The sequence below is a fragment of the Macaca nemestrina genome, chromosome 19 (genome assembly GCF_043159975.1).
Source record: "Macaca nemestrina isolate mMacNem1 chromosome 19, mMacNem.hap1, whole genome shotgun sequence".
Lineage (NCBI taxonomy): Eukaryota > Metazoa > Chordata > Mammalia > Primates > Cercopithecidae > Macaca > Macaca nemestrina.
Genome location: NC_092143.1, coordinates 79,174,947 through 79,202,938, shown reverse-complemented (window position 1 = coordinate 79,202,938; position 27,992 = coordinate 79,174,947). Strand labels below are relative to the sequence as shown.

At 42.9% G+C, this 27,992-nt stretch overlaps 1 protein-coding gene and 1 long non-coding RNA gene across 2 annotated transcripts in view; one reads left to right on the top strand and one right to left on the bottom strand.

Annotated features, from left to right (window-relative positions):
• Positions 1–3,512, top strand: part of LOC139360067 (uncharacterized) — a 32,103-nt gene extending 28,591 nt beyond the window's left edge. Inside the window, exon 3 of the long non-coding RNA XR_011617121.1 lies at positions 3,381–3,512. This is a non-coding gene — a long non-coding RNA (uncharacterized lncRNA). The remainder of the gene's footprint in view (positions 1–3,380) is intronic.
• LOC105478960 (RAB12, member RAS oncogene family) lies at positions 74–27,978 on the bottom strand. Its single transcript, XM_071085648.1, has 6 exons — positions 27,412–27,978; positions 13,151–13,211; positions 5,842–5,980; positions 3,558–3,647; positions 2,821–2,925; positions 74–1,286 (listed from the first exon to the last, which is right to left on the bottom strand). The coding sequence occupies exons 1-6, from the start codon at positions 27,944–27,946 to the stop codon at positions 1,173–1,175; spliced, it is 1,044 nt and encodes a 347-aa protein (XP_070941749.1). The 5' UTR covers positions 27,947–27,978; the 3' UTR covers positions 74–1,172.
• Between the last annotated feature and the right edge of the window lie 14 nt (positions 27,979–27,992).

The following is a 27,992-nucleotide window of genomic DNA, read 5'->3' as shown; positions in this document are numbered from 1 at the left end:
AAGCTGTGGAGCTCATGGAGAATCCTGTCATATGTACAATTTATAACTGGATAAATAAATATGGCAACTCAACTTCATTCATAAATACAAAATTTTATTTGCACTTCATTAGTGTAGAAAGACCACAATGCTTTTCATACCACAACACTCAAGACACACCAAGTTATTCAAATACATAATTACTTATTTACCTTGACTAAACAAAACAGTGCAGTTTAATAAAAGATATACCAAAGATAGAGTTCACAAATTCATTATCAGACCAAAAAAAAAAAAAAAAAAAAAAAAAACACACACAGTCTAAGCTTAATCGGAATAAGCTTCACTGTAAAGGGGGAGTTTCATCATTACAAAGGTACAGAGTGTTTAGGCAAATACACATATGTTCTCTGATATAGTAAAATGCATCTCTTTAAAATTCCTTTAAACAGGATTTGTTTAGGACAGCAGCGTGTTTTAAAATCTTTTTCTATAGGTTCAAAAACACTTCTTTCTTTATTGAATCTTTGTAGTTCTTAAAAGCATAAAGGTACGTCCCTTAGGAAGCCATGAGAGAGATTCTGCGGCCTTAGGACCAAGTCAAATCCAACCCTCTAACTAGTCATATTCTACTGTTACGTAACATTAATAAATAACCTTCAATGACGGCCATGAATGGAGCTTTGCTTCGTGGCAGAGACACTCCAATACTTCAGATGCTACCACGGGGGGAAATGTCTTGTAAATAAAGAAAAAGCACTTAAGATAGCTTTTTTCCAAAAAGTCTTTAGTTTTACAAATTTTCTTTAAAACAGTAAGCAAAGCACCACGTTCTCTCTTATCAGAGTATCTTCTGTCCTCATAATATAATTAACAAGGACAATTATATTATTTATTTCAAGAAACATTATACCTTTCATTTCTCCCATTCTTCATATTAGAAGTACTAGGTTTCCCAGTGTATGTACACTAGACACTGGGGTAATGAATGAAATATAGTAATTTGGAGGGAAATAGGTAACTTATAACCAAAACTTACCCAGGATTGCATATATGCATATTTACAAGTTAGTGTATAGCTCTGACTTGGATTACAAAGTGCGAAAGGAAATTGTCAAAATGATTGTAGTGCAGAATAGAACGTTTTTTCCCCTTTCCAGGAATCGTTTCCACTTTGTCTCCAAAGTAGGAAATCAACAGCATCGGACGTGTGGTCTTGGTGGAGGCAGTTCTGGCGGTATCTCGGGCTCTGGTTGTAATGAGAGGATACTATTGGACAACTCATTCCTTAAAATATCCAGAGGCATCTGAAGGATAAACAGAAAAGACAAATCCATGTTAACCTTAGAAGGTACACATACAGCTGACCCTTGAACATGGGTTTCAACTGCACAGGTCCACCTATATATGGCAGCAAGACCAACCCCACCCCCCACACTCCTACTCAGTGTGAAGACGACATTGCTTCATGAAGACCTTTATGATGGTCCACTTCCACTTAATAGTAAATATATTTTCTCTTCCTTATGATTTTCTTAATAACATTTTCTTGGCTTACTTTAAGAAAGTCAAGTTATACTCAGATTTCTGACTATTTAGGGGGTCAGCACCTCGAGCCCCCTTGTTGTTCAAAGGTCAACTGTAAATGCTTTCCAAATTATACAATTATATAAAAAAAAAGTATTGTTATTGAAAGTCCTCTGATCATTAAAGATCATTAAAATATTAAGCCAAAAAAAAAGCCACGTTCAAGACACTTCATATCAACATAACAACGCCCAGCCTACTTAGTACCCTATGGTAGAAGAGACCAGATCAACCTCATAAACGTGGATTTTCACAGAACCAAGTAAAATAAAAATCCATTAATAAATTTTAAAAATGGTCTGCATTCCAAGGAGTAGTTGTATACTTAAAAAGAAAGATATAACCTATGTTGGCAATTATATAAACTTTTTTTTTTTTTTTTGAGAGACAGCATCTCATTCTGTCACCCAGGCTGAAGTGCAGATACAATCATAGTTCACTGTATCAAAAACTAATTTTTTAGTTTTTTTGTAGAGATGGGGTCTATGTTGCCCAGTCTGGTCTTGAACTCCTGGCCTCAAGTGATCCTCCCACCTTCCAAAGTGCTGGGATTATAGGTGTGAGCCACCACATCCAGCCTGAACAATTATTTTATTAGAAGCTTCTGAATTAAACTTCAGTTCTTATTAACAGTTTTTGAATTGTAAGCCTAAAGATGCCTGAAGAAATCGCTGCTGCTCAATGAAGCTGTCCAGCAATTTTCTTGCAACTCAGCATCACGGAAAGGTCTTTGTAAGGAAGTGGCTCCCACCAGGGAGCAGAGCTGGAAGGGACGCGAGCGCGGCACCACAGGACTCTCTTCCACTAAGACACCTGCAGACTCGGCTAGGTCTCCAACTGAATTCTCACAGGAAAACGGGTGGAAAAAAAGCAAATGTCAAATAAACACAGCACATTGCTACACCCGGTTTAAGTCTACCCTGCCATACCTTACGGCGAAGCGAGTACGCCATATACCAACTCCAAGCACACCAGAGGCCCCGGGCGGGAAGTGGCTGTCGGTACAGCAGGCCGGGTGCCCGTGGCCGAGTTAACAACCACACCTGGTTCTTGCGCCTGAGCACGACTACTGTACTTTGGTTTCTAAATACAATAGTCTCAATAAAAAAGTAACAAAGGAAACAACAGGTTTCAGATGATATCCTTTCATAATGTAGACTCCTTGGTTTCTAAATACAATATTCTCAATAAAAAAGTAATAAAGGAAACAACAGGTTTCAGATGATATACTTTCAAAATGTAGACTCTTTTTACCTTTTTCAGAATGTCATCGACAAGTTTCAGAAATATCTCGTCCACATTGAAGTTATCCTTGGCACTTGCTTCACAGAACCGCATCCCAGTTATTTGCTGTGCAAACTGAGAAGAAACACACACCTATTTCCTCTGTGTGGGTGTCACACAGACCAGCGTGCGAGCATGAGGCCTCTGGGTTCAGTTTCAAGGGAAGGGCTGGGATTAAGGGGTAGAAAAGCCCACTGATGCCCAAATACAAAGTTCACAAGTGTAGCACATTCTTACATTATAAGCAACTAGCAAAACAAAAGACAATCAAAATCCTTAAGGTGATGCCAGAACCTTCCAGTGAAACGACTTGCCTAAGTTTCTAAAAGGGTAACATATCTGACATTTAAAATGTGAATAGCATCATTTCTCCATGATTCAATCCTTAGCAAAAACCAAGGAAGTTTAAAGTACATTAAAGTAAATTATACAAGCAACTTGATGGCTTAAAATATGTTTCTCTGTATAAAACGTCAGGTTAGGTAATAATGCTGTATACACTAATGTGTTTTTTTCTCCCTCCATTTCAGAATGAATTTAAAGGAGGAGGAAGTCAAAACAGCACAAACAAATGAGGAGGATATGACTGAGTTATCACTGTATCAATCATTTCTTCGTAATTTTTAAAGTAAGTAATTTATTAAAAGAAACAGTACCTCAAGCGCTAAGCACAGTGTGTGGCAACCGTGCCTCCCGCTCCCTCTCACCTTTTCCCCCTGCTGCCTGGTGATTTCTCTGTCCGTTTCACAGTCCAGCTTATTTCCAACTAAGAGAAGCTCTGCATCTTCTGAAGCATACTGTAGAATTTTAAAAGAAGCCACATTTCAAAGATGGGCATCGCCATACACTGACAGCAGAAATGTAAACCAATACGGTATTTTTCATTAATTTACATTTGTCCATTCACTTCCACTGTCTTTGAGGGTCTACCAGGTCCCAGGCAGGACTGGGCAGGGTGCGAGGCAGGGCTCACTACGTCTTAGAAAGAAATGGGGCACAAGCATTAAGAACCACAATGCTCTTGGCTGTTGACCCAACAATTCCCAAGACCCCTTCCTAAGGAAATGATTCAAAATGCAGGCAAAGCTCTGTACTCAAAATGGTTATCAACTGAATAAAACCTAAAAGTCAAACAAAATGGCTGAAGAATCAAGTTATTTCAAAAACACAGGCATTTAAAAAAACACACGCTGCAGAGGAACATGGAATGACACAGGAAGGACTCCGTGACAGAATATTCACAAATAAGCAAGACATAATGCTAAACAGAGTGAAGCCAATTTGCTTTTTCAGGATGCCAGAGCTACAGACTTTTAATTTACGTTTGTGCTTTTCTTCATTTTCCAAATTTCTATAACGAAGGTATCATTAATTTTATAACCAAGAAAAAAAGTTAAGCTACACTTTTAAGTTTAAAAATACATACAGGCACAATAAGATTTCTCTCTTTAAAAATGAAGTTAAAGTCTCTTGAGCAACTAATTGCGTATTTCTAGAAAGTTCTTTGAAACCGATTGCAACAAAAGGCACCTGAATGGTGTGGCCATCGCCCAGTCATGCAGCCAGGTGAGGAGTGCTGGCCCCTTATCAGGGAGCTGTGGGTCACAGTGACAGCACTTGCCGCAGGGCTGGGGCAGTGGGCCCTGCGCTCAGGAAGCACTCAGGAAATGATGCTGTCACTCAAGTAAGGTGAAGAGCAGCAGTTGATGACAAAAGGAGACAGCATTAGACCTCAAGACCTGGGCACAGACTTACTCAAGTACCAAATGGGGTAGGATTTAGCCCATTTCTTTTGGTTTTGTATTCATCCTATTAGTTCTAAAAGTTTTAGACTATCAGGACTGTTCGCTTCTAATTTCCATAGGACTGCACTCTGTGACTTTCACATGAAGGGACATCAGTATCCACTGACATGCCAATGGAGAGCCCAGTATGACTGATGCCCAGTGCAGAGCAGGCTGGGGCAGGCAACCCACCTCAGGTCTGATCCAACCTTGCAACCCTGATCATAACACTTTTTTTTTAATTAAGAAAAAAGAGAGAGAGATGGAGTCCCACTATGTTGCCCAGGCTGGTCTCGACCTCCTGGGTTCAAGTGATCCTCTTGCTTTAGCGTCCCAAAGTGCTGGGATTACAGGTGTGAGTCACCACACCCGGCCACCAATCCTAACGCATTTTAAAGAGGCATACATCATCAATGACATGCTTGGTAAAAGCTGCCAAACAAACATCCTCCAACGTTATCTAGCAGACAGGTTTAAATGCAATGTGTAGACAAAATCCAATTTATATTGCATATGCTTGTTATGCAAAGGAACTAAACATGAAATTACTGCACAAGGGGGAAAAACTCAAAATGTGGTCAACGGTATATCATCACATCCCACTCCCAACTGCTCTGCCTTCTAAATGTGTATTTGGGAACACGTTTCTTAGAGGAGAACCCACGGTTTACATTAACCACAGGGACGCAGGCTATCTGTATGATTCAATCATGAGCCAAAGGAGAACGCGAGCTCCTCTTGTTCAAAATGAGGAGCTAAAGGGCATCTGTAATTGCAAGGACAGATGTCCAGTGGGTGACGGAGGCGCGTGGGACATCCACAGGCACCGTGGAGAAGGCCATCTCTTCCAGGCTGCCACTCAGTGGATGTGCATGAGATGAGTGTCCATGTGACCTTTCCGCAGAAATGAAATGTCCTGTAACTATTCCACGAAAGCGCTGGATGTAGTGGAATGAGCATGTTTGGCCTCTGTAGTCTAGACAGTCCATGCTACCAGAATAAAAATCCTGATTCTGGATAAATTTAATTCTTCTTTGCCTCATCCACAACACAGGACTACATCCCTATCCCGAAGGCTATAATGGGCTAAATGATGTTTAGTCTGTATAAAAACATGCTCAATAAATGTGTTTCTGCCACTTCTTTTAATAATGATTAAGACTCACAAGCAGAGAGTTCACACTGGACGGAAAAATGTAACATTTACCTTATCAATCATCTTCATCCATTTTGGCAAATCATCAAACGTCTCCTTCTTAGTGATATCATAAACTAATATGATCCCCTTGGCACTTCTGTAATAAGCTGAGGTAATGCTGTTGAATCTCTCCTGACCTGCTGTATCCCTAAGAAAAAGCAGCCAAAGTTAGTTCCCAAACAATGCCCAAAGTGAGCACCACCACATTGCAAAGCAAACACAGATTATGCTTCAGTTTTTCTGCGACAAAAGAACAAGAATAACCCCTATTTCTCTTTGGCCTGATGACTACAATTAAAGAAAGTAGGAAAAATTCAGGTTGACTAAAACTATGACACACAAAATACCTTTGTATTTAACAACTAAATTAGATGAATGGAGATGAATTATGAACCGAGATCAACATACTCTCCTGAATAACTTTTTCCCTTAAGACAGAAAATCAGCAATAGGAATGCTAATATAACATCAAAATATATGATGTTTTTCTAAAATAAAATGGGGGAAAAGTTTTTAAAATACAAATTTCCAAACAATCCCTAAGAATTCACACTGTAGGTGATTTACAAAACCATTTGTTATACCCAAGAGCAACAATGTCACACAAGGAGCACACACTTTATACACATGCATGACCGACTCCACGCACACACACACACAGTAAGTGGTGCGGATCCCAGGACTATGAAAATGAACGCCCTCCAAGCCACAAAGAATTCATTTCTCGCTCACTAGCCACCACCTAGAGTGCTGGGGGCAGGCGTGGGGCACATGTGGCAGCTTACAATGACCACTTCAGATGAGAAAAGATCCAGTTACAACCCCAGCAGGCACAGTCAGGCTAGCAGCACTGAGTCTGTGGAGACAAGCAGGGCCAGCTCTTGAGAATGCCTCTGTCTGGGTCCGGCCACTGGGAGCTCCTCACGTCTGCACTGACATCTGTGCACACCCACTCCTGTCAGTGAGAGCAGCTTTTCTGAACTAGTTACACTCAAAAACATCAGTAAGTCCCAATTACTTTTTGTTTTGAGACGGAGTCTAGCTCTGTCACCTAGGCTGGAGTGCAATCAATTATATGATCTTGGCTGACTGCAACCTCCGCCTCCCTAGTTCAAGTGATTCTCCTGCCTCGGCCTCCCAAGTAGCTGGGATTAAGGGTGCCCGCCACCATGCCTTGCTAACACTGTATTTTTAGTAGAGACGGGTTTCACCACGTTGGCCAGGCTGGTCTCAAATTCCTGACCTCATGTGATCCACCTGCCTTGGCCTCCCAAATTGCTGGAGTAATAGGTGTAAGCTACCAGCCCAGTCTCCAATTACTTTCAAATCAAGATTTCGAAAATTAGAAAACAAGAATTTTCACAGCAAAAAAGATCTGAAAATCCTGTACACAGTAAAACTTTAAATTTTTTTTTTCAAATGAAATATCTTTCCAGTGTGAAATTTTGTGCAGAAATAAAGCATAAAGTAATTTTTTATTTCTTACCTCATACCTGAAGGACTAATGTAAGCCAACATTAGCTTTGTAATCAATGTGCTGGCCTTCTAGAATAAATCATAAGGGTACAAGGAAATTTAATACTCTAAATTACAGATGTGTACTTGACCATATTTCTTCCCCTTACAAAACCATAACTTCTGTTCTAGAAGGTTCTGAGTCCCCAATCTACTGCACTCAGAGGGAAACGGACATGGAGGAAGCCCAAGGAATAGTGAAGATGTGCCGGGAACTGGGCAGTAGGCTGCTTTTTCCCAATTTTCTCAGCTGGGCGTGTTGGTAGGAGCCTGTAATCCCCGCTACTCAGGAGGCTGAGGCAGGGGAAGTACTTGAGCCCGGGAGGTGAAGGTTGCAGTTAGCTGTGATCGCGCCACTGGTAAGAAACATTTAGTCTCTTCTCTCTGAAGCCAGCTACTTGGAGGCTTCATCTACATGATAAAACCTAGGTCTCCACAACTCTTTAGAGTAACCCAGACATTCCTTTCTATAGATAATAACTCTTTAAACCAACTGCCAATCAGAGTATGTTTAAATCTACCTATGACCTGGAAGCCCCAGCCCTTTGAGCTGTCTCACCTGTCCAGATCGAACCACTGTAAATCTTACATGTACTGATTGATGTATTATGTCTCCCTAAAATGTATAAAAGCAAGCTGTACTCTTGACCACTTTGGGCACAGGTTGTCAGGACCACCTGATGCTGTGTGATAGGTGTGTCCTAAGCCCTGGCAAAATAAACTCTCCAATTGATTGAGACCTGTCTCAGATACTTTTTGGTTTATATCTTGTATTGTGATAAGCCTAGAAACTGAGAACCACTGCAGATTTCTAATTCCAATAAGGCTCAATGGAGAAGGCTTCCAATAGGAAGGACTGACACTCGCAAAGCGATTTCTTTAAAGACCATCTATGATTTAGCTTTACCCAAAGAACCCCAACCAAGTGCGCCACAGTGGAGTAAGCTGGGGGGCAACAGGCTCTTCCATGCAAGGCCACCAGAGCCTCTCATCCCACAGCAGGGAGTTCCTGAAAGGGGAGAACACTTCCCTTAGGCATTTGTGGGACTGGGTCCCTAAAAACACAACTTGACCATGTTGCTATAATTTATGGCTTTCTTCAGAGGAGACCTGCCACCAAATTAGTTTACATTAGTGATGCCTTATCATCAAACAAGCAGAAAAGCTCACTGGCAAATTCATTTCCACATAACGCGAAGCCATTTGCTTTGCCTCAGATTATGAGGATCCCCTGCTGCCCTGACTGGAAGGTGAGGAGGGCAGAGGCAGGTATGTTCCTGTCTACCCAGGTCCTGCAGTACACCATCAGTAGATATGCGCTGGTAACATGTTTAAAAATTAGAAAGTTGATGCCACGTCAGGCAAGACAAAGAAACTTCATATTTTGACCTCAGAACTGCAAAAAAAAAAAAAAAAAAAAAAAATCTGAAGAATATGATAGATGGAGACTGAATTTTTCAGGATTTCTAAAAGCAACTTAAAGACTATACTAATAGTCACCTTCAAGGCGGCTGAGAAGGAACAGAGTTGATCCCATTTGGTTTCCATAAAGGGTCAGTGAGTAAGATTATTTCTCTAATCCTAAGCATTTAGGGGTATACTTTACTGGTTCCAAACCAACTAAGAGTTAAATCTTTCAGAGGGTGGTTTACCATCCTCACAAGTTATAGCTTGTCTAAATCAGGCTTCAATCAAACGTTTTTAATGTTGAGAAATATTTTGTGCTATTTGATTACTGTTACGAAACATTTTCCATTTCTTTAAAAAGTTAAAAAAAATAAGCATTTTTTCTACTCTGAAATCGGTGGTTAACACAATATAGCTGAATCGCAAATTTAAATAACAATCAGATTTAAGATCTTCAATAAGCATTTTAGGAATTACATACTTTAATAAACTTTTATTCTAGGCAATTTAAATCTGGTTTTTGGTATAAGTCAACTCACATGCACTTCTATACACATCGAATGACTTTAGAATCCAGAAACTGGAGGCACAAAACCAGAGAAATTACAGATAATAGGTGTTTTAATAAAAACAATCAAAGAACAGGGATAGTCAAAGCCAATTTTGATGTAGCTTAAAATGTTTTTGCATGAACAGCACACTTAGGAATCGTAGAAATATTAAGAACCTCAACATGAAGAAGTCAGCTGCCTCTACTGACTTTAAGTCCAATGTAAGGAAAGAGGATAGAAACCTCAAAATTCAAACCCTGAGGCAATCGTTCTAACGCAAATGAGCAGATTGGTTTAGTTTACAAAAATCCCAATGAGGAAACATGAACTAGTTCAGCACTCCCCATTTAAGCCCATTCCTTAAATGCCACTGTCTGGGCCTGGCTCTGAAGGCTGGGGGTAGAAAAGCATGTTTCTTTGAGAGACGATTCCATACTCCCAAAATATTTGAGCTGAGAAAGCTTTTATTTTCTATTCCTCTCAAAACTGCCTTTGCTTGATTTATTTCCCTTACATACTAAATTATCTGCTGTCATGTAGAGCCAAAGAATAATAAGTGAAATGCTAATTCCATTCAGCAAGTATTTCTTAAATATCTACTATGTGCCAGCACCATGAAAATCCCACACAAATCTCTACTTTTCAGAAAATTAGATCATATCAATGCACTGATCATGCTTTCACCTTTCTATGAAAAGGCAGAATCCTACTATTTCCCTCTTTTTCTTCACAAACCTGAGTTTTCACTGTAATGATAAGGAACGGATTTCTAGAGGTTTGCAAGTTTTTAATGTCAGCTCAGTCATCGTTTACCACAGTTAGCATATGCCACCTTATTCTCATTTCTCTACCTGCTTTTTGTGCAAATTGAAAAATCCTGCAGTTCTGTTTTCCCAGTTTGGTAATACAACAACGCTTGGAGAATTCAAAGCCTCTTATTTGCTGTATTTACTACATCCACTTAAATTATTTAATTACTAATTTTCAGGGCATACACCAATTTAGGGTATGAAATACTCCCCCTCTTCCAAGCGGAGAACAAAAGGAACGATGCCAACCTAAGAACGCTGGTTAAAACCAAGTCCCCCAACACTGGACTGGTTCCACAGGCAGAACAAAGGGCCCTTATACGAAGCATTTCAATTCTGTGTTTGCCTAAAGGTAAGAGGCAACTTTCATGGCTTCAAGTCCATCTCAACACAACTCCAAGTTCAGTGTAAATAATTTCCAGGACACCATTTGGATATAAATTCATCAAACTACATTCTAGTCAACACGTTTTATTTTAGCTACTTACACAGAGTTCTAATATTCATTAGAAATACTTTAAAGTACAGAGAAGGGAAAAATGGTCCTTTTTCTGACCACAGATAATCAACTGACTGACATACGTGGCAATGACATAAAACGTGACGGAAAAATGTAACAGACACTTGCAGCTTTTCGTACTTTTAGCTTTTAGGAATCTACAGTGAATAACGCACTTCTTTCAACAAGACCCTCCTATGAAAACCGAATGGCAATGCTTTCATGGCAGTCTAGAAAATCGGAGCAGAGCTATCTATTATTAGCATAGCACAATCCACTGCACCTCCTTGAGGGACCGTTTCCAGCTACACAGGCGCCTCTACGCCCTCAATGGATGAGAGTGAAATGACAACATGCCCACAACGAAGCAGATTACGCCAGCAGCAGCACGAGGGCTGCGCCTCACTCCAAAAGAAGCCACCCATTACTTTAAAACAGTAAAACAAGATAGAATCATGATTCTAACACTTCCTTTTTACCTACTGCATAGCAATAATGAAGAAAAAAGTTTTCATCTTTTACATAAAATATTCCAGAAGATAAAAATCTTATTTTGAGTATTATGTGACCAACAAAACGGCTGGCCTGTAGTAGATATATGAGTAACTGTTCAAAACCTCCCTGCAGGAAAAGACAACTCTGCAGGAAAAGAGTCACTGGAATATTCCACGTAGAAAACTTGCAATCAACCATTCCATAAGTCCAGTGCATGTCATTCTTCCTCCCTTAGTTACGCTCGCTGCCAGTGCTGAGCTGCAGATTTACAGAATGAAAAAGTAGTCAAGAGTCAGGGGAGAATCAGGAGAGGGACGGGTCATTTGGAGAATGCTGTTCCATACAAGAGAAAAATGGTTTCTGAGTGCCCGCTGCTCTTCGCAGGACCACAGTATCTCACTTTTCACGTGGGCGGGATTCATTTTCTACACGGGAGGGGGGCGGGATTCCATCAGGTAGGGCCCTCTTAGCTCAGAGTCCAGGGCACTGTAGTCAGATTCCAGGAGTGATCAATGTCACCAGCACAGACTTAGTGGGCAGAGCTCTAGGGAGGCACCAGGACATTTGGACATACTTTATAAACCAGAATACTGCCACCAAAGATGAAGATGGAAGTATTAGTGCATTAATTAAGACATGTGCCACAGTCATCAGGCATGGCTGTCACCCATTAAGGCAGGTGTCACATATTCTAATACTGTTTACATCACTTTTGTGGGGCAATATTCTCATCAAAAAGTACCTCACACAGGTACTAGGAACAGAGAGAGGCATATCCCAAATCCTTTTGAAGATGGTTTTTACCTTACAGAGCTTATCATTAGAAACAGCAGCGTTTAAAAGCTGGGCTGCAATGTACAAAAAGTCTGCAGGACTAGCACAGGAAGAAATATCTATTTGCTATTTATTTAAGTATTTAGACAAGGCTTAATGTTTCATAATCAAGCCAAAAACAAAAATATGCAGACCACACAACACAAAAGAAAACAAACAAAAAACCCAAATCGAAAAATCTCTCAAGTGTGTCATACAGTGAAGGGCGACCAAATGAAGATATTACCTCAGACACCTCCAGTAGGCAGGCACTGCGGCTCGGCTGCAGCTGCGGCCCAGACAGGGACACGGATGAAGAATGAAGACATGGCACTAACATTCAAGCATTAGGTGACCGATGATGCCACAGATGAAGCAGCAATTAACGCAGATGAAAGCAAACACACACATGGTGGACAAACAATCAGAGCTGAGGGTGACCTGCCAAGAGGAGTTAGTAAGCTGAGTACACCGCAGCTGTGGCATTCAAAACAAAACGGCATTCTCAGAGGACCTCAATGGGGCCACTTTTAAGCCACCGCCAGACCACCAGACCAGATCTTATCCCTTCTTCCACAGAGAGGTCGCTAGCACCTGCGGGCTGTTAACAGGTTAATAGCGAACAGAAAGCTCTTAGTGCTGAGTGCAGTTGTAACACAGCTGGTTGAGCCTCTCATTCCAACTGTGATTTGAGAAGGGGTCTGGATTCATTTCTGGTAGGCATTAGTGGGGGCTCACGTCCCGTGGAATCAGCAGCACAGCCAGAAGGAGTATGCCCACTCGTAGTAATAGTCACACTGTGCCAAGAAGCTCTGGAACGGTCTGCAGGGACCTGCCTTCAGATTGCGCAAATCTGGTTATGAACATATTGGGCTTTCTTTGACTACTATCATCCAAAACGAAGACATGAAGACAAGCATCTGAGCAATCATTTTAGTAGTGACACTTTTGATATCACATAAATGATTTGAAAATAGAGGCAAAAAGTTACCATTAAGGTAACATTCTTCTGTCCACAACTGCTCCCCATGTGCAAGTGGCATATAACGTAACAGCCTTATCTAAATACTCTCTCTTGATGGAAACACTGTCCATTTAATTTTAAAATGAGCAAAAGAGGAGAAAAGTAGGAGAGGCAAATCAGCTCAAACAGTTCATTTTATTAGACAAGTGCATGGGGACTGTTAAACACACAAAGCACATTACTGGGTGCAGACTCTCCCACTTACCAGATCTGTAATCTAATTTTCTTTCCTCTTAGCTCTACAGTTTTGATTTTGAAGTCAACACCTGTAAATAAAACAAATAAATGTGAAGCAAGAACAACAAAGATGCAATTTGTCATATAAAATAATCCTACTCGTATATTTTGATATCATTATCAGAAAAAAAGAAAACCCCACGAAACTTGACATCACTTAATTCCAAGGAAAAGGAACATCTGCACCGGTATCTGTAACCTCCCATCTCTCACGCTTCAGTCCACACTGGGAAGGTCGGCCCATGTTATGTCTTATCCTGAGTAATTGGTCTAGTATTTGCTGTTCATAACACAACTTATTACTACCACAGTTCAGCACAGAAACCAGTTTAAAATTACATTTAGTAACTATATCCACAAATAAGTGGCTTTAAAAGGGTTTCTCAGGGCAAATTCTTACATGGAACACTGGAAACTTAATCAAACTTAATCAACCTTAGTCAAACAGCCTTAGTCTGAATTTAGAAATTATTGTACTAAAAATTTCAGTCCTCATGAAAATTTTAGGTAAATATAAGCATAACATTATATTATCAACAGTGAGATTTAAAAATTTACTTTTATACAAATTAACATACCCAACTTTAATTTTTATTCGTTTCAATATTGCTAAGCCAATCATCATGCATCTTTCCTTTTCAGTTTAGCCTGTAAAGCTTCAGATATATTTTTAAAACCAAGTTTTCATTTATGTATGCTACCTTATATGCCTTCCAGTTACACAAAACGTAAATATTTCACAACAATATTTTATTACACAATTTTCACAACTAAGGCAAACAAAAGGGATGCTGGCTGAATTTAGAACTAGAGACACCTCCCCTACAGAAACGGCTTCCTGACAGCTTCCCTGGGACCCAGGGTGTAGATGATCCCAGTTCCCCGGGCCAGCAGGTGCCCACGTTTGTGAGTGGTACGGTGGCCGCAGAGGAACAGGCCCTGGCCATGCTCTGACTGCCCATCTCTGGGCACTGATGAGGTGCTGCAGTCAGATGGGGTTCTTGAGGGGAAGTGGAAGACATGTGACGGATTTTTGTAATTAGTAACACTGTGGACATCAATGCCACACAAAAGGCATGTTTACAGCCCTGGGGCGGTGTGTGGCCAGGGAGGCAGCCCTCCTGCCCCAGGAGAGAAGCTGCATGAATATAAAATGTTACAAGAAAACAAAGCCAGAGAGCACTACTCCATGTCAATTGTTAACCTCTCACATAACACATAATTTCAGATGTCCCTGAAGGAAAGCTAGTTAATTCAATTTCACTTTCAGTTCTGGAAATGATTTGCTTTCCAAAGTCAAAGGAAGCTCAGACATTGCCTTGACCCAGGAGGCAGGTTCTGCATGATGGAGAACCTTGAAGAGAGTTAACTCAGCTGTAAGGAAACCGCAATTTCAAGTGTTACTATACAAGACACACAAAATAGCGTAGATATTTGCTATCTGGTTTAAAGCAGCACACTTTAATGACAAAACACTGTCTTCTCTATGTCTTCTTATTAACATAGAGTTAGGATTTCACTGCTGTCATGCTACTCTGTGATGGAATTTACTAATCAAATGCATAATCTGTGATGACTACTAGTCTATTTCACTTTTGTTTCCAATTACTTCAAGTAAGTTTGTTTTTAAAACGTAATTAAAGCAGCTGTAACTTTTGTAAACCTTGTGGCAGTGGCTGGTACTTTATTGAAACGAACTGGCAGATGATACTTCTTTTGAGCTCTGCTTCAAACTGAGTAAGAGTCCCTGAAAGGGCTAGAGCAGATAACCTTTGTTTTGACTACACTGTTTTCTCTGCTAACAATGGAGTCTGAATATGTCAGACCGCCTTTTCCAACCAACTTGAGCAACTTATCCAACTCCAGCAGTCCTACACTAGGACTATTTTGTAACCACAAAATTTAATGAATAAAAAGAAAAGGCTAGGACATTAATATTCAAAATCAGGAAATAAGTGGTAACATTATCACTATGTGATTATAAACACATTATGAGTTCTAATAGGAAAACAAAGCAAAGATTACCTGACAGTAAACAGGGCGAAGAACCTGTTTTAGTACTGAGTACTCACACACAAAAAGAAGGGAACAGACACCGGGGCCTACCTGAGGGTGAAGGGTAGAAGGAGGGAGAGGACTGAAAAACTACCTGTCGGGTCCTATGCTCACTGCCTGGGTGACAAAATCATCTGTACACCAAACTCCCACGACATGCAATTCACCCATGTAACAAACCTGCACATGTACCCCCTGAACCTAAAATAAAAGTTGGAAAGTAAAAAGCAAAAGAAAAAAAGAATCTGTTTAGCCAAAATGAAGACTATCTTACAGTGAGTAGATGAATGACAATTAACAACACAACAGGAAAACACCCAGGGGCCAGATCTACGGTTCCGTGAGTAAAACCAGTTCCTTAAAACAGTCCTCGCTCTTACATGAAATACCCTATACCTATACCGTATCTAACAGCCATTACGTAGCCTGCAGTGACTGGAAACTTAATCCAATTTTTGGCTTAGAAACATACACCTGTATCAAAGTACACAACTAAACATTTCTAAAAACTTTCTTACATTAAAAGTCAAAAATATCCCTTAATATTGTCTATTTTAAATATTGGGATGTCAGAGAAGTGATAATGATCCTCAATAAAAGGAAAAAAGTCGTCAATAACCTCAAATATCTGGCAGATTATTTAGGAAAAATCAACAGAGTTCTTGTCACAGAAGAGGAAATGTTTACAAACAACCAAGGGACAAAGAGGGTGGTGATTTCACTACTGTCTCCAACCCTGTAGAAAACCGGCTTCTCACAGGTATCTTGACGAAGGGAGGAAACACCATGCCCTCACTGCTCAGCTGACGGGGACAGTCCTTGCCTTCGCAAACCTCAGTCATACTGACCTAACGTAACACACCATGCACTTGGCAGAGCGTCTTTCTTTGCTGTTCTCTCTTCTTCGAGAACCTTCTTGTCTGCCCAGAACCCTCTGAAGCCCTAGATTTCCCATCTGAACTCTTCTGATTGCACCCGCCTTTACTCTTGTCTTTATCTGTGTTCCAGTTCTTGGCCCTGAACTCTCTTCTGGCCCATATCACATCGTTCCTTCTGTGCTGGCCTCCCCCACAGGCTATGTGCCTACCCTCTGAGGATGCAGTCATCCTCAGCCCCCTAAAGTCTAGGACACTGCCCGGCACACAACGGCAACTCAATAAATCTGATGGCTGGAAATTGCTCCTTCTTCTCCATCAAATGCTGTATATGTAAGAAGAAATGTGACTTATTTTTGGAAAAAACAGGGAAATTCAGGACTGATTAGTTAAAAAAAAAAAAAAAAAAGGCATCTGAGTAGCAGGTGTGGAATGGAAGCAGTGAACACAGGGGTGCCCAGCACACAGGAGAAATATGAGTGCGTGCAGCAACACAGCCTCTTTCCTCCTCCAGTTCCTCACAGGATGGGGCAGCCATCCTTGCTCACAGCCTCTCCCTACACACACTGATCCCAGAGGATTACGGTAACAGTTTCTCCATCCAGTCCCTTAGACAGAGAACTGGTCTACTAGGTGAATTATTCCGGTGAGAGGAGCTTGCTTTTCTTTAGGCTTACCAATTTTACAGAAGTCTTTCTAAAAGTATTTTAACAATGCTATCGAAAAGCACGCAGGCTACAGAGTTACACTATTATCAAAGGTCTTAGACTGCTCTATTTAAGTCAGTCTTTTTTTTTTCCCCCTTGAGTCCAAACAAACAAACAAACAAACAAAAGAAGGCTTTGTCACCCAGGCTGGAGTGCAGTGGCAGGATCATAGCTGACTGCAGCCTCCAACTCCTGCGCTCAAGTGATCCTCCCACCTCAGCCTCCGGAGTCCCTGGGTCTACAGAAGCGCACCATTGCCACTAACTGATTTTGGTTTCTGTAGAGATAGCATCTCACCATGTTGCCCAGGCTGGTCTCAAACTCCTGGGCTCAAGTGATCCTCCTACCTCAGCCTCTCAAAGTGCTGGGTTTATAGGCATGAGCAACTGTGCCGGTGTCTTATTCTTGACCTTAATTTCCTTTAGTACTAGACAATGGACATCAGTCAAATACTCCATATCCAAGCCTCACAGCAGCCCAGTGATGGGGAAACTATTACCCCCTTTTCATACAGACATCATCATGAGCAGAGACAGGACAGGGTAATTTGCCTATAATCCTACCACAGGCCAGAGAAGCAGCAGAACCAAGACTCAAATTTACATCACTGCCCACAGTGAAAGGTTATTATAGTAGAAGTCAGATGGGTGAAAAAAACAGAAAAGTGTAAGATGTTCTCAAGTGGCTCATAGTTCCCACAGCCAAGCTGTGAAGACAACGTCTGACTCTGCGCTCTGCCTTCTTGCTGGCTGTCTTTCACATACACGTTGTAGCAACAGCAGGAGGAATCCCTGGACTTAGTGCTTGTAAGATTTCTATGTTCCCCTTCACGCAAAACATTTGCACATTACTGTTTCTTTTTGCTGGGCCATAAGAAGTTACAAAAGTGAAAATGGCAAAAACACACAGAAACTTCTTTCTTTACACTCCTTTCAGGTAAAAAGCCTAAACACCACTGTGGTCCAAATCTAGGAGTACGGCTGAGTGGACTGTGCCCTCTTCTTCCATGCCCAGGTCACTTCTCCTCGTTCCACCAAAGATCTGGAGTTTGGACCAGACCATAGATTTTACTTAATACTTTGGAGAAGTTGAAGGATTTCCATATACTTGAAGGTAAGTCTCAATACAAACAGTGGTTGTGATGTCACTGCCAATTTATAATAATGACCTTAAGTTTTGAACAGTGGCTTTTCTTCGAAGGATGTATCTTACACAATGTTATCTAAAATTGGATGTAATATTCTACTAAGGGATTGGATTGTAAGCATTTTCAGTGAGTTGTGAGAAAATAAATTAAGGAACATGTTAAGGTTACAGAGACAGGCAAATCTAGCATTAAAAACAAGTTGTGTGGGCACTGAAAGGAGCTGGGCACATTCCTCAGCCCCGGGGCTCGAAACTCCCTGAGCCTAGCACAAACACATCCCATCCTCCCATCCCACCACCATATATCTCTCAAACTCCCTGAGCCCAGTATAAACACCACCTGGAAAGTCTCCGATAAGGGGACAGCCGTTCAAGGTTACTGAAAGCGCAGGAGCCAAAAGAATTTCTTTGTTCCCCTGCAACTTTCGGGCTATAAAAAGCAAACGCTCGCATTGTTCGGGGCCCTCTTGTATACTGTGTAAAGGAGGGACCAGGTTCGAACTTGTAGTAAAGATCCTTGCCGCTTGGCTTTGACTCTGGACTCTGGTGGTCTTCTTTGGGGAACAAACAGTCTGGGCATAACAGGCACAAGGCCGGTCTTCTGCCCAAACTCTACCACCTACCAGGGAAGAACTCAAAATGAATTCTCGTCCCATATAAGGAAAAGGGAATGTGGCCAGGCGCAGTAGCTCACGCCTGTAATCCCAGCACTTTGGGAGGTCAAGGCGGACAGATCACGAGGTCAGGAGATCGAGACCATCCTGGCTAACACGGTGAAACCCCATCTCTACTAAAAATACAAAAAATCAGCCAGGTGTGGTGGTGGGTACCTGCAGTCCCGGCTACTCAGGGGGCTGAGGCAGGAGAATGGCGTGAACCCAGGAGGTGGAGCTTGCAGTGAGCCGAGATCGCACCACTGCACTCCAGCCTGGGGGACAGAGCAAGGCTCCATCACAAAAAAAAAGAAAAAGAAAAAAAAAAAAGGAAAAGGGAATGCAAACTCACTGCTAGTAGACCTGTCTTGTGACATCCTACTATTTAATATTATCTGGCTTTTCCTATCTAAGCTGTGTGGTAAGGATTTAAATAGAAACTAAGTACCATAACTGTAAAATATTTTGATCAACTCAGAAGCAGGTACTATTAAAATCCTAATGTTACCATGTGTCATTAAAAAAATGCTTATCCAGGCCTGAGGATGTCAAATGTGCATCCAGGTGTAAGCAGCTCTGTCCCCGCTTGCACTCCAGGGTTGGCATACTCCCACCGAGCAAATAAAGGCCACCCTGTACACAGCAGCACAAGGAGACAGCCTTGCACTTGACTGGAACAATGACCCATGGACTGCATCAGGGAGGGGAGGTCAGAGGGACAGTTGGAGGTCCTGGGCCTCCAAGGAGAGGCACGGCTGGAGCCCAGCAGAGCGAGTGGACAGTTCCTCTCACGGAAGTATATACGTATGAGAATTCCACAGAAAGGTGTATGTTCTCTTCACAAATCAAAAGATTAAGAACTTGTGGTGTTTGCTATATTTCAGATAATATTCTAAGGGCCTTCATTAACTTACTGCAATGTATATTCATTAACAGTATTATGAGATAGATATTACTGTCTACATTTTATAGATGAAAAAACGGAAGTCAGGGAAGCTGGTAGACTGCCTAAGGTAACCAAGCTGGTGAGCATGAGGGCACAGATTTGAACCTGGGCTGCCTGGCTCCGGGCCGTGCTCCTCCCTGTGCACTGTGCAGCCCCACCTGATGAACAAGAGGTAGAGGCTGGAAGGGAGCTAAGAACATACACCTAAGGCTGAAAAAGAACTTTGCATTGCTAGGCAAGTATATAAAATTAACAGTAAGACACGGTGGATGGCTGGCTGGCTGGGACAGACTCCATCCCTGTGCCAGGCAGCCTTCTCCACTCCTTGGCTTCAGACAAACTCCGATCTGAAATGCTACCATGTTATTTTGAGTTCCTGGTCAAAAGAGGAGAAGAATATTTAAAGGGAAGAGAAGAAAAAACTCATGATCAAACAGTGGATTGTTAACATTTTCTTCATACGCAAAAACTTGAACTTCGCTACTACTCAGAATGGATCCATGAAAATGCAGGGACTGTCAAACAGATTATGTTTTATCCAGGACATGTGATTACATTTTGAAATTTGTATCATCTGTATATATCAGTGTAAATCATTAAAGGGTAAGGATTTTTTTATGGAGTGTTTCAGAGTTTTCAGATCTACAGGATAAATTAGGAGAAGAGAATTATAAATTGCCTTTTCTATGCCAGACATGTAAGATATTTTAACTTCATTTATGCCTATACTGTGACATGTGAAGAAAGTGTAAATCCCGCTTTGTTTTTCTTCTTAAGACACTGAGGTAAGTTGCTTGCCTAAGGACAGCTGGCAGCCTGTCATGGAGCTGGAACTTACATGCAGGACTCTATGCCTGCCTCTGAAATCTCTTTCCACAAACACCATGGGTTGGGAAGACAGTGGTGGCCAAGGAGAAGGTGGAGCATTTTTTGTTTTGAGACAAGGTCTCACTCTGTCACCCAGGCTGGAGTACAGTGGCACAATAACTGCTGGCTCATCTCCAGTACAGTGGCACATCTCCCTGGCTCAAGCGATCCTCCCGCCTCAGCCTCCCAAGAAGCTGGGACCACAGGTGTGCACCACCACACCAGGCTAATTTTTGTATTTTTTTTGTGGAGATGGGGTTTCGCCATGTAGCCCAGGCTGCTGTTTTTTCAAGTAAAAAATTAAAAGTGAAAATTTGATTGCAGGTGTGATTGCCAGTCGACAAAAGTGTCGAGATCCTACCACACACGGCTTGAAGAGGGGAGAGGAGGCATGTGAAAAACACAAAAGCTCCTCATTTACAGGGGCCCATTACTTCGCCCAAGTGCTGACATGGAGTTGGAATTGCAGGTTGTTTGGTTAACCAGGCACCAGAAACCAAAGGTTGGAGTTTGTCATAGTTGGAGGGAAAACATTTTCTATGGAATCCAGTGCTCTGCTCAGCTTGTGTTGTTTCCCAGTTTTAAAAGTTTTTAAAATTTTTTTAATTTTTTTAACAATCACACTCAATTAAGGGCACAATTTTTGGTCTGTAGTTTTGGCTTTCCAAATACTTTCCAAATGTCAAAGATGTGAATTAAAGGACAAAAGGACGATAAATGTCTTCCTCAGCTGAAGCAGGAGGTGCTCTTTTCTAACACTTATTATTATGGCTAGCTCCGTGACTCCCCTCCTCTCTGAAAAGGGTAAACCAGGTGTGAGCTTTGTGCCCAGGGGAAGGTCGAGCAGGACGGTGTCTTACATAAAGAGAAAATGCTTCTTAAAACTCTTTGTAGAATGACTACTGTACAAAGCTGTTTTCTTTACAAACTAACGCTTATTTGGAACAATGTATCTGGCACCCAAGGATAGAGAATAATTTGGACCTATCAGTTCTCAAAGGAACCTACTCTGCCTTCTACAGTCAGTTCCAAGATCCATTAACAGATGGCTTCTGGCAGATTCCACAGAGCAGAGGGAAAGAGGCAATCTCTAAGAATCTGGATCTCTGTCATGCATAATAAAATCTTTCTTCTTTAGTGTAAGTGCAGACAGTGAGAGAAAGGCTGAATGCACTTCAGCCAGGTCTTTAAATAGATTTTTATTCAACATAAACAACCTAACACCAACTAAATCTGCATGCTTTCTCTGAAAGATGGCTACTTTAATCCACAAAAGGGGACGTTTTGTCAAGCCTCCCGGCTTGCATTAAGTTCATTAAATAAACCTGATCACACAACACACAGCATATGTGGGTATAAGAACTAAATGTTGGTTCCTCTCATGCTCACATCCCTGAGTCATCATGTTACATCATTTTGGCAGGGGAGTCCGTGTGAGGTTCTCTCCAGATGGAGCGAAACCACACTGCAGGGCTGCAGAGCTTGGGCTTTTGGACTGGAAATTCTGGACGATTTTCCTCAATTCTCTCTTAAGTGAAACATGGGCAGATTGGTCATGGCTTAGAAGACTGTGTACAAATACAGAAGAGCAAAATAAAATACAGTTAAGCATTTAAATCCAGTATGAGATGTTCATTTTGGGTTTTCTAACAAAAATCTCTGCCCTAAGTTTCCAGAATAAAGTACAAGTAGTCAATTTCCAGGTGAAGACCCTGGTGGACTGCACTTGACCTGTCATGCGACCTAACATTCAAGGGCAGACCTCCAGAGAGCATTTCTGCAGGAGATTCACACTCACCTGTTTCTCGGACCTCTCCATTCTGTTGCCAGCTCAAGCGCAGGTCCAAAGAAACAGAGTCGCTCGCACTACCCTACTTCCCCAGCGCAAGCAGTCTCAGGCCAAGGCCCCAAAAGTGGGCATCCTGAGTGCACCCTCGTGTCAAGACAGGCCAGAGGGGAGTCAGGCAGAGAGCACACAGGACTGCGGCCCGCAGCAGAGTTAAAGGGCTTCACCGAAGGGCTGCCATCCTTTAAGGGGGCCGGGCTGTGAAGTTTAGAGCATTGCCACACAATGAAAAAAATGAAGATAAATTTAAAGAAGTTTTGGCTGGGGGCGGGGGCTCACACCTGTAATTCCAGCTCTTTGGGAAGCTGAGGAGGGTGGATCACGAGGTCAGGAGTTTGAGACCAGCCAGGCCAACATGGTGAAACCCTGTGTCTACTAAAAATACGAAAATTAGCCAGGCGTGGTGGTGAGCGCCTGTAACCCCAGTTACCTGGGAGGCTGAGGCAGGAGAACTGCTTGAACCTGGCAGGCAGAGGTTTGCAGTGAGCAGAGATCGCACCACTGCACTCCAGCCTGGGTGACAGCGTAAGACTCCATCTCAAAAATAATAATAATAAAAAATAAATAAAAAACCTTTAAACTGTGATATCTTTCCTAATTTTTAAAAGTCATTTTAAGACTTTTTTTTTTTTTTTTTTTTTTTAATGTTCTAACTTGGTAAAATAAAGAACTGGCAATCCTATCCTGGCCTCCAGCATTTTAAGGGAAACTTTACTACCCAGAAAAATCAGAATTCTGGTCAGATTGCCTTACTTTGACTTCTCCTGTATTCAAATATACCTATTTTGGTATGTAAAAGGCTTAAGACATTTGAATTTGAATGATGGAATATATAGATTAAAAAGCAGTTCTTGGAGCATTATTTTAATATCCAAAAGGCAAGTGACAAGCGATGACAGGGACACACTTAAAGAAAATCAGTTTCACTAATACCATAGGATAATTACGTCACTATCTTCACAGTGCTGTAACAAGGACCAAATTCTAAAACGAGGAAAGGGCTCCATCACGTCTGACCTTTATGTGTGTGAGCCATCAGTATTTTCAACAAAGCAAAGTCAATCTACCTAAGGAACAGACAGAAAGATAGTTAAAAAGAATTCACTTGCAGCCCTGGCCCTGACCACTTGTTGAGCAGCTGTGCCGCAGCAGATAAATTTCTACCTCTGTGAGACTTCGTGTCCTCATCTGTAAAATGGGGTAACTTTCAGGGCTGTGATGAGGCCTTCTGCTGGTGTAGTTAAGTGCTCACCATGTAGCAGTGACTACTACTAATACAATATTCTATTTATATGCACAGACAACTAAATCACTTATCCAAAGTCACAAACTAGTTAGTGGCAGAGCCTGGAGCAAGAATCCACATTTCTTATTACTCTAGTGTTCTTCCTAGCATGCAATGCTGTTGGAGCAAGGGTGGGGGTAGGTTTTTAACAGGTAAAACCATTTCAAACCAAACAAAATTAAACAGCTTCCAACAGTAACACAGAAATAAAACAAAGAAGGACAGATATATAATTTTATGGAGTTTTTTGAAATATACTTTAAAAAAAGCATATTTACCTGTTTATGCTAAAACTAGTGGGAGTCAAACAGAAGGAATCAAGATCAAGAATTCGGCATTACTAGATAGAAATGGTTTCTACAGCTTCACTTAGGAAGTAATAATGTCAACTTGCGAAAGCACACACAGATTCATGGAGGATACGTATGCTTGTGATACAGGCACTGCTATGAGAAAAACAGTGGACCAGGCACGTTAGTTGTAAATTTCTTTGGTCAATTACTTTTTCTGTTTCTCAAACTTTGAAAAGCTACTCTTGTACTTTTAAAAAGAACTTGTAAATTATAATCAGACTAATTAAATTCCATGAAAACAAAATCCCATTTGAAAATAAGAGACAATTCCATCACACAATTTCCATTAAATAGGCCAATTAGTAAACACAATCTCTGTTTTTCATACCCTTGTGAATTTTGTGTATCTTTTAAACCAGTTTCTGATGTGATTAACAATAAAAAAAAATCAACATTTTCTTCATTTATAATTGTACATAATAGTTCATCATCTCGAATCCCTAAGGACTTCCACTACGGATCTTTTATAGAAAGTTCAAATGAATCCCATTTACTTTAAAAGGGCACTTACTGGTCAGCAGGGGCTCACTCACGCCTGTAATCTGAGCACTTTGAGAGGCCAAGTGCTTGAGACTAGGAGTTTGAGACCAGCCTGGACAACATAGCAAGACTTCATCTCTATTAAAAATCAAAAACGGGCTTGGTGGCACACACCTGTACTCCCAGCTACTCAGGAGGCCGAGGCTGGAGGACTGTGTGGGCCTGGCAGGTCGAGGCTGCAGTGAGCCATGATCATACCACTGCACTCCAGCCTGGGTGACAGAGCAAGACTCTGTCTCAAAATAAATACATAAATAAAAATAAAAAGGCACTTACTGCAAACACTCTCCTAGCCTCGGAATTACACAATACTACCACTTTAGTGACCCGTCTTGGTCCAGGCACACTCGGGGACTCTTCTCTGGGCCATGCTGTGAGGCTCACCATCTTTCCCAGACGGCTGTCGTGAGCAGCACACATCCATAAGCCCTGACAGGGTAGGGAAAACTCCCACTGTGGAAGAGACTCTTGCTCTATATGGAACTCACTGTACTACATGAAGATCAAACTAGAAAAACCAGCCTGGGAAGAACACTGTGAGCTAACTGCTCAAACGGTAACCGTTCAGGTGAGGCAAGCACAATTCTACACCACACCCGCTACCATATTTAATTTGCATGTTTCTAAAGGAACTAGAGGAACAAAGTTATCTTCAAACATTCCAATGACGAGGAAGCCTTCTGTGCCCAGGCCTCATCCCTAGCCCCGACTGGAGATGCTTTCACTGTGCTCCCAAATATCCATACACATCTGTCACTGCCCTGACGAGCGGTCATGCACCTCCCAGAAGCTCCGATCCACTTCTGGGCAGAGCCCGTGTCCCGTTTACCACTGAATCCCCACTGGGTAGCGTAACACCCAACACACAGTAGGTGCACAACAAACGATCTGATGAGTGGAGGGGAAAAGCAGCTCTGAAGCAGAAACTGAAGCGGAGCTGTTCAGCTTTCTCACAGTGTCTTCACGCTCTGCGGCAGGCCAGGGGCCATGATCATTCTCTGAACATCCCACAGTTAGAAGCATGCACTGAGCACTAGAGTACTCCAGTATTCCAGGTATTATAGGCTACATGTGAAGCAAACAAAAATGAACAAGACAGAAATTCAACCACACTCAGTAGGGAGTATGTGCTCGGGTAAGTGCATGTTTGTTAAGGGACACAGAAACAAACTGCCTGGTCTCCTTGCCTCCTGGTTTCTTCCTTATTCGCAAACATCCTATGCAACTCTGCCAAATCAGTTTCACTGTTTTCGTGGCAATGCCTTACTAAGAAGATTTTGGTTCCAGGTGCCCATAGGATAGGGTCCACTCTCCTCAGCATGGCAGTGAAGGTCTCGCAGCATCCATTCCCAAGTCCCCTAAGGACCCCTCCCCAGAGGTGGGGGGCTGCTCCACTGCTGCCAGGCTTAGAAAATCCTTCTTCCTCTCTCCTCTTGTGCATTCTAAAGCACACCTTTGCTCATCCATCTCACCTTCCATCCACTGAAGCTTTCAGTTACCCACCTGATTTCTCTTCATCACACAGCGCAACTCTATTATCCCTCATTTTTATATACTGAAGTACGCAGCCATAAAAGATTGACAATTCTGAATTGAATTTAACCCTGCTTTATTTATGTCAGGTACTAAACCACCTCTCATTTGATGGTTTAACAACTCCCTGTTCTCTGTATGATCTACGACTGGATATTTGAAACAGGTATAGTTATGCGACTCATTTTAATACCATATACCCAATGCCAACATTTTTAAAACATACGGTACAGGCATCACAAATATTTCCAAAATGATCCATTCCAAAAAAGCATTAAGGGAAGTAAGTTCTTGAAAACAAAACAAAAAGACAACACAAAAATTGGAGGTTTAATTTTCCAATAAGACAGTTTGAATGTAGCACTGTTTTGTTACATGACAATTTCAAACAAAGTCATCTCAAAATCGTACTGACAGCCTTGGAACCAACACTGGTTATAACACTATTAATAAACAGAATTACATGAAATTACACTTTCAATTCTATCAAATCTCCTGACTACTCAGTTTCTTGGACCGCCCCTGGGGAAATCTCTCACTTCCTATCACTGAAGGTGACTGCCCTTTAAAGAATGGGGTTCTCCTAGTTTGGACATCTTTTAAGGGGTTTTCCACAGAAGGAACTGCTACCCACATCCAAGTGGCAAATCTCAATGTCAAGTCCTCTAAGCATGACTTCATTAAAAAAATTTCCCCTGCAGTTTCCATTTCAGACACGCGGCTATTCTCCTCCTTGACCCTGGAGCGTTCCTGTATTTACTTTACTCCTGTCCTTCACCGAAAAGAGCCGCACTGGACGAATCAGCCCCACGCCCGCCAGTCACCGGGTTGTTTGAGGTCATGGATAAATACAGCTGAAGTTCCTCTGCCCCGTACTTACGGCTAGCATGAGAAACTTACTGTAGTTTTAGTCTTAACGTTCTCCATAGGTGACTTTAAACTTCATTACTACTTGAAAATGGGTTCAAAATAAGAAAACTGCCCTGGTTGCGAAGGGATCACACCCGCAGTAGACGGCGCGCGCTGGCGTTAGTGGGCCGGGGCGGCCCGGGCAAGAGCGGCCTTCGGCGTTCACTCCCCTGCCTGCCTGCGCCCCACTCGAACCCAGCCTTTTCTTGGGCGAGGACGCAAAGGGTCGAAGTTTCCATGGAGAGCCGCCCCCACAGGCCCCAGGGGCTGCCAGGACCTCTGAGGCAGGGCCGGGGGCCAAGGGCAGGTCTGCACGGAGCCGGCACGAAAACCTCTGCCAGGCTTTGGGATCGGGATGCAGGGCCCTCCACGGAGACCCCCGCCCCCAGTTTCACCGAGAGGCCCATCCCCGTCTGAAAGGCTCCCAGGCTCGATGAGACCCGAAGCCCCTGGGGCGAAGGGTACCGGCCCGGGCGCCAGGAGGCCCGGCCCGGGGTCGCCGCGGCGCCCTTACCCACGGTGGACTTGCAGGCCTCGCAGAAGGTGTCGTCGGTGAAGCGCTCCATCAGGCTGGTCTTGCCCACGCCGCGGGAGCCGATGATGATGACCTGCAACTTGAAGTCGGCAGGCCTGGGGGGCTGCTTCCTCCGGCGGCCCTGGCCGCCCGACAGCGCCGGGGAGCCCGCGCCCAGACCGCCGCCGCCGCCGCCCCCGACCCGCCTCTGCAGCGCGGCGCCCGGATCCATGCACGCATGCGGCTCCCGCTCGGCCCGCCGCCCGCCGCCGCCCGCCCCCCGGCCGCGCGTCCCGGGCCCCGGCGCCCCCTCGGCCTCCGGCGCGCGCGGGGGGTCGGCCCCGGGCTCGGCTTCCGCTCGCTCGAGCGGCTCCGGCGGCCCGTGGGCTCCGCGCTGCAACTGCGCCGCCGGCCGGCTCTCGGCGCCCTGGTCCCCTCCTCCTCCTCCTCCTCCTCCACCGCCTCCGCCGCTGCCGCCGCCGCCGCCGGGAGAGGAGGAAGGGAAACAGCTACTCCGCAGTAGCGGCAGCAGCATCCCGGACGAGGAGGGGCAGGAAGCGCAGGCGCGGGCGGGGCGGCGG

What these genes read in the sequence shown, in the direction of transcription:
- LOC105478960 (XM_071085648.1), bottom strand. Translation starts at nt 27,946, where the DNA reads ATGCTGCTGCCGCTACTGCGGAGTAGCTGTTTCCCTTCCTCCTCTCCC. An exon ending in AAAATTAGATTACAGATCTG is followed by an intron (nt 5,981 to 13,150) that starts GTAAGTGGGAGA and finishes GCTTTTTCTTAG; the next exon opens with GGATACAGCAGGTCAGGAGA. An exon ending in CCAGGCAGCAGGGGGAAAAG is followed by an intron (nt 2,926 to 3,557) that starts GTGAGAGGGAGC and finishes GTTTCTTCTCAG; the next exon opens with TTTGCACAGCAAATAACTGG.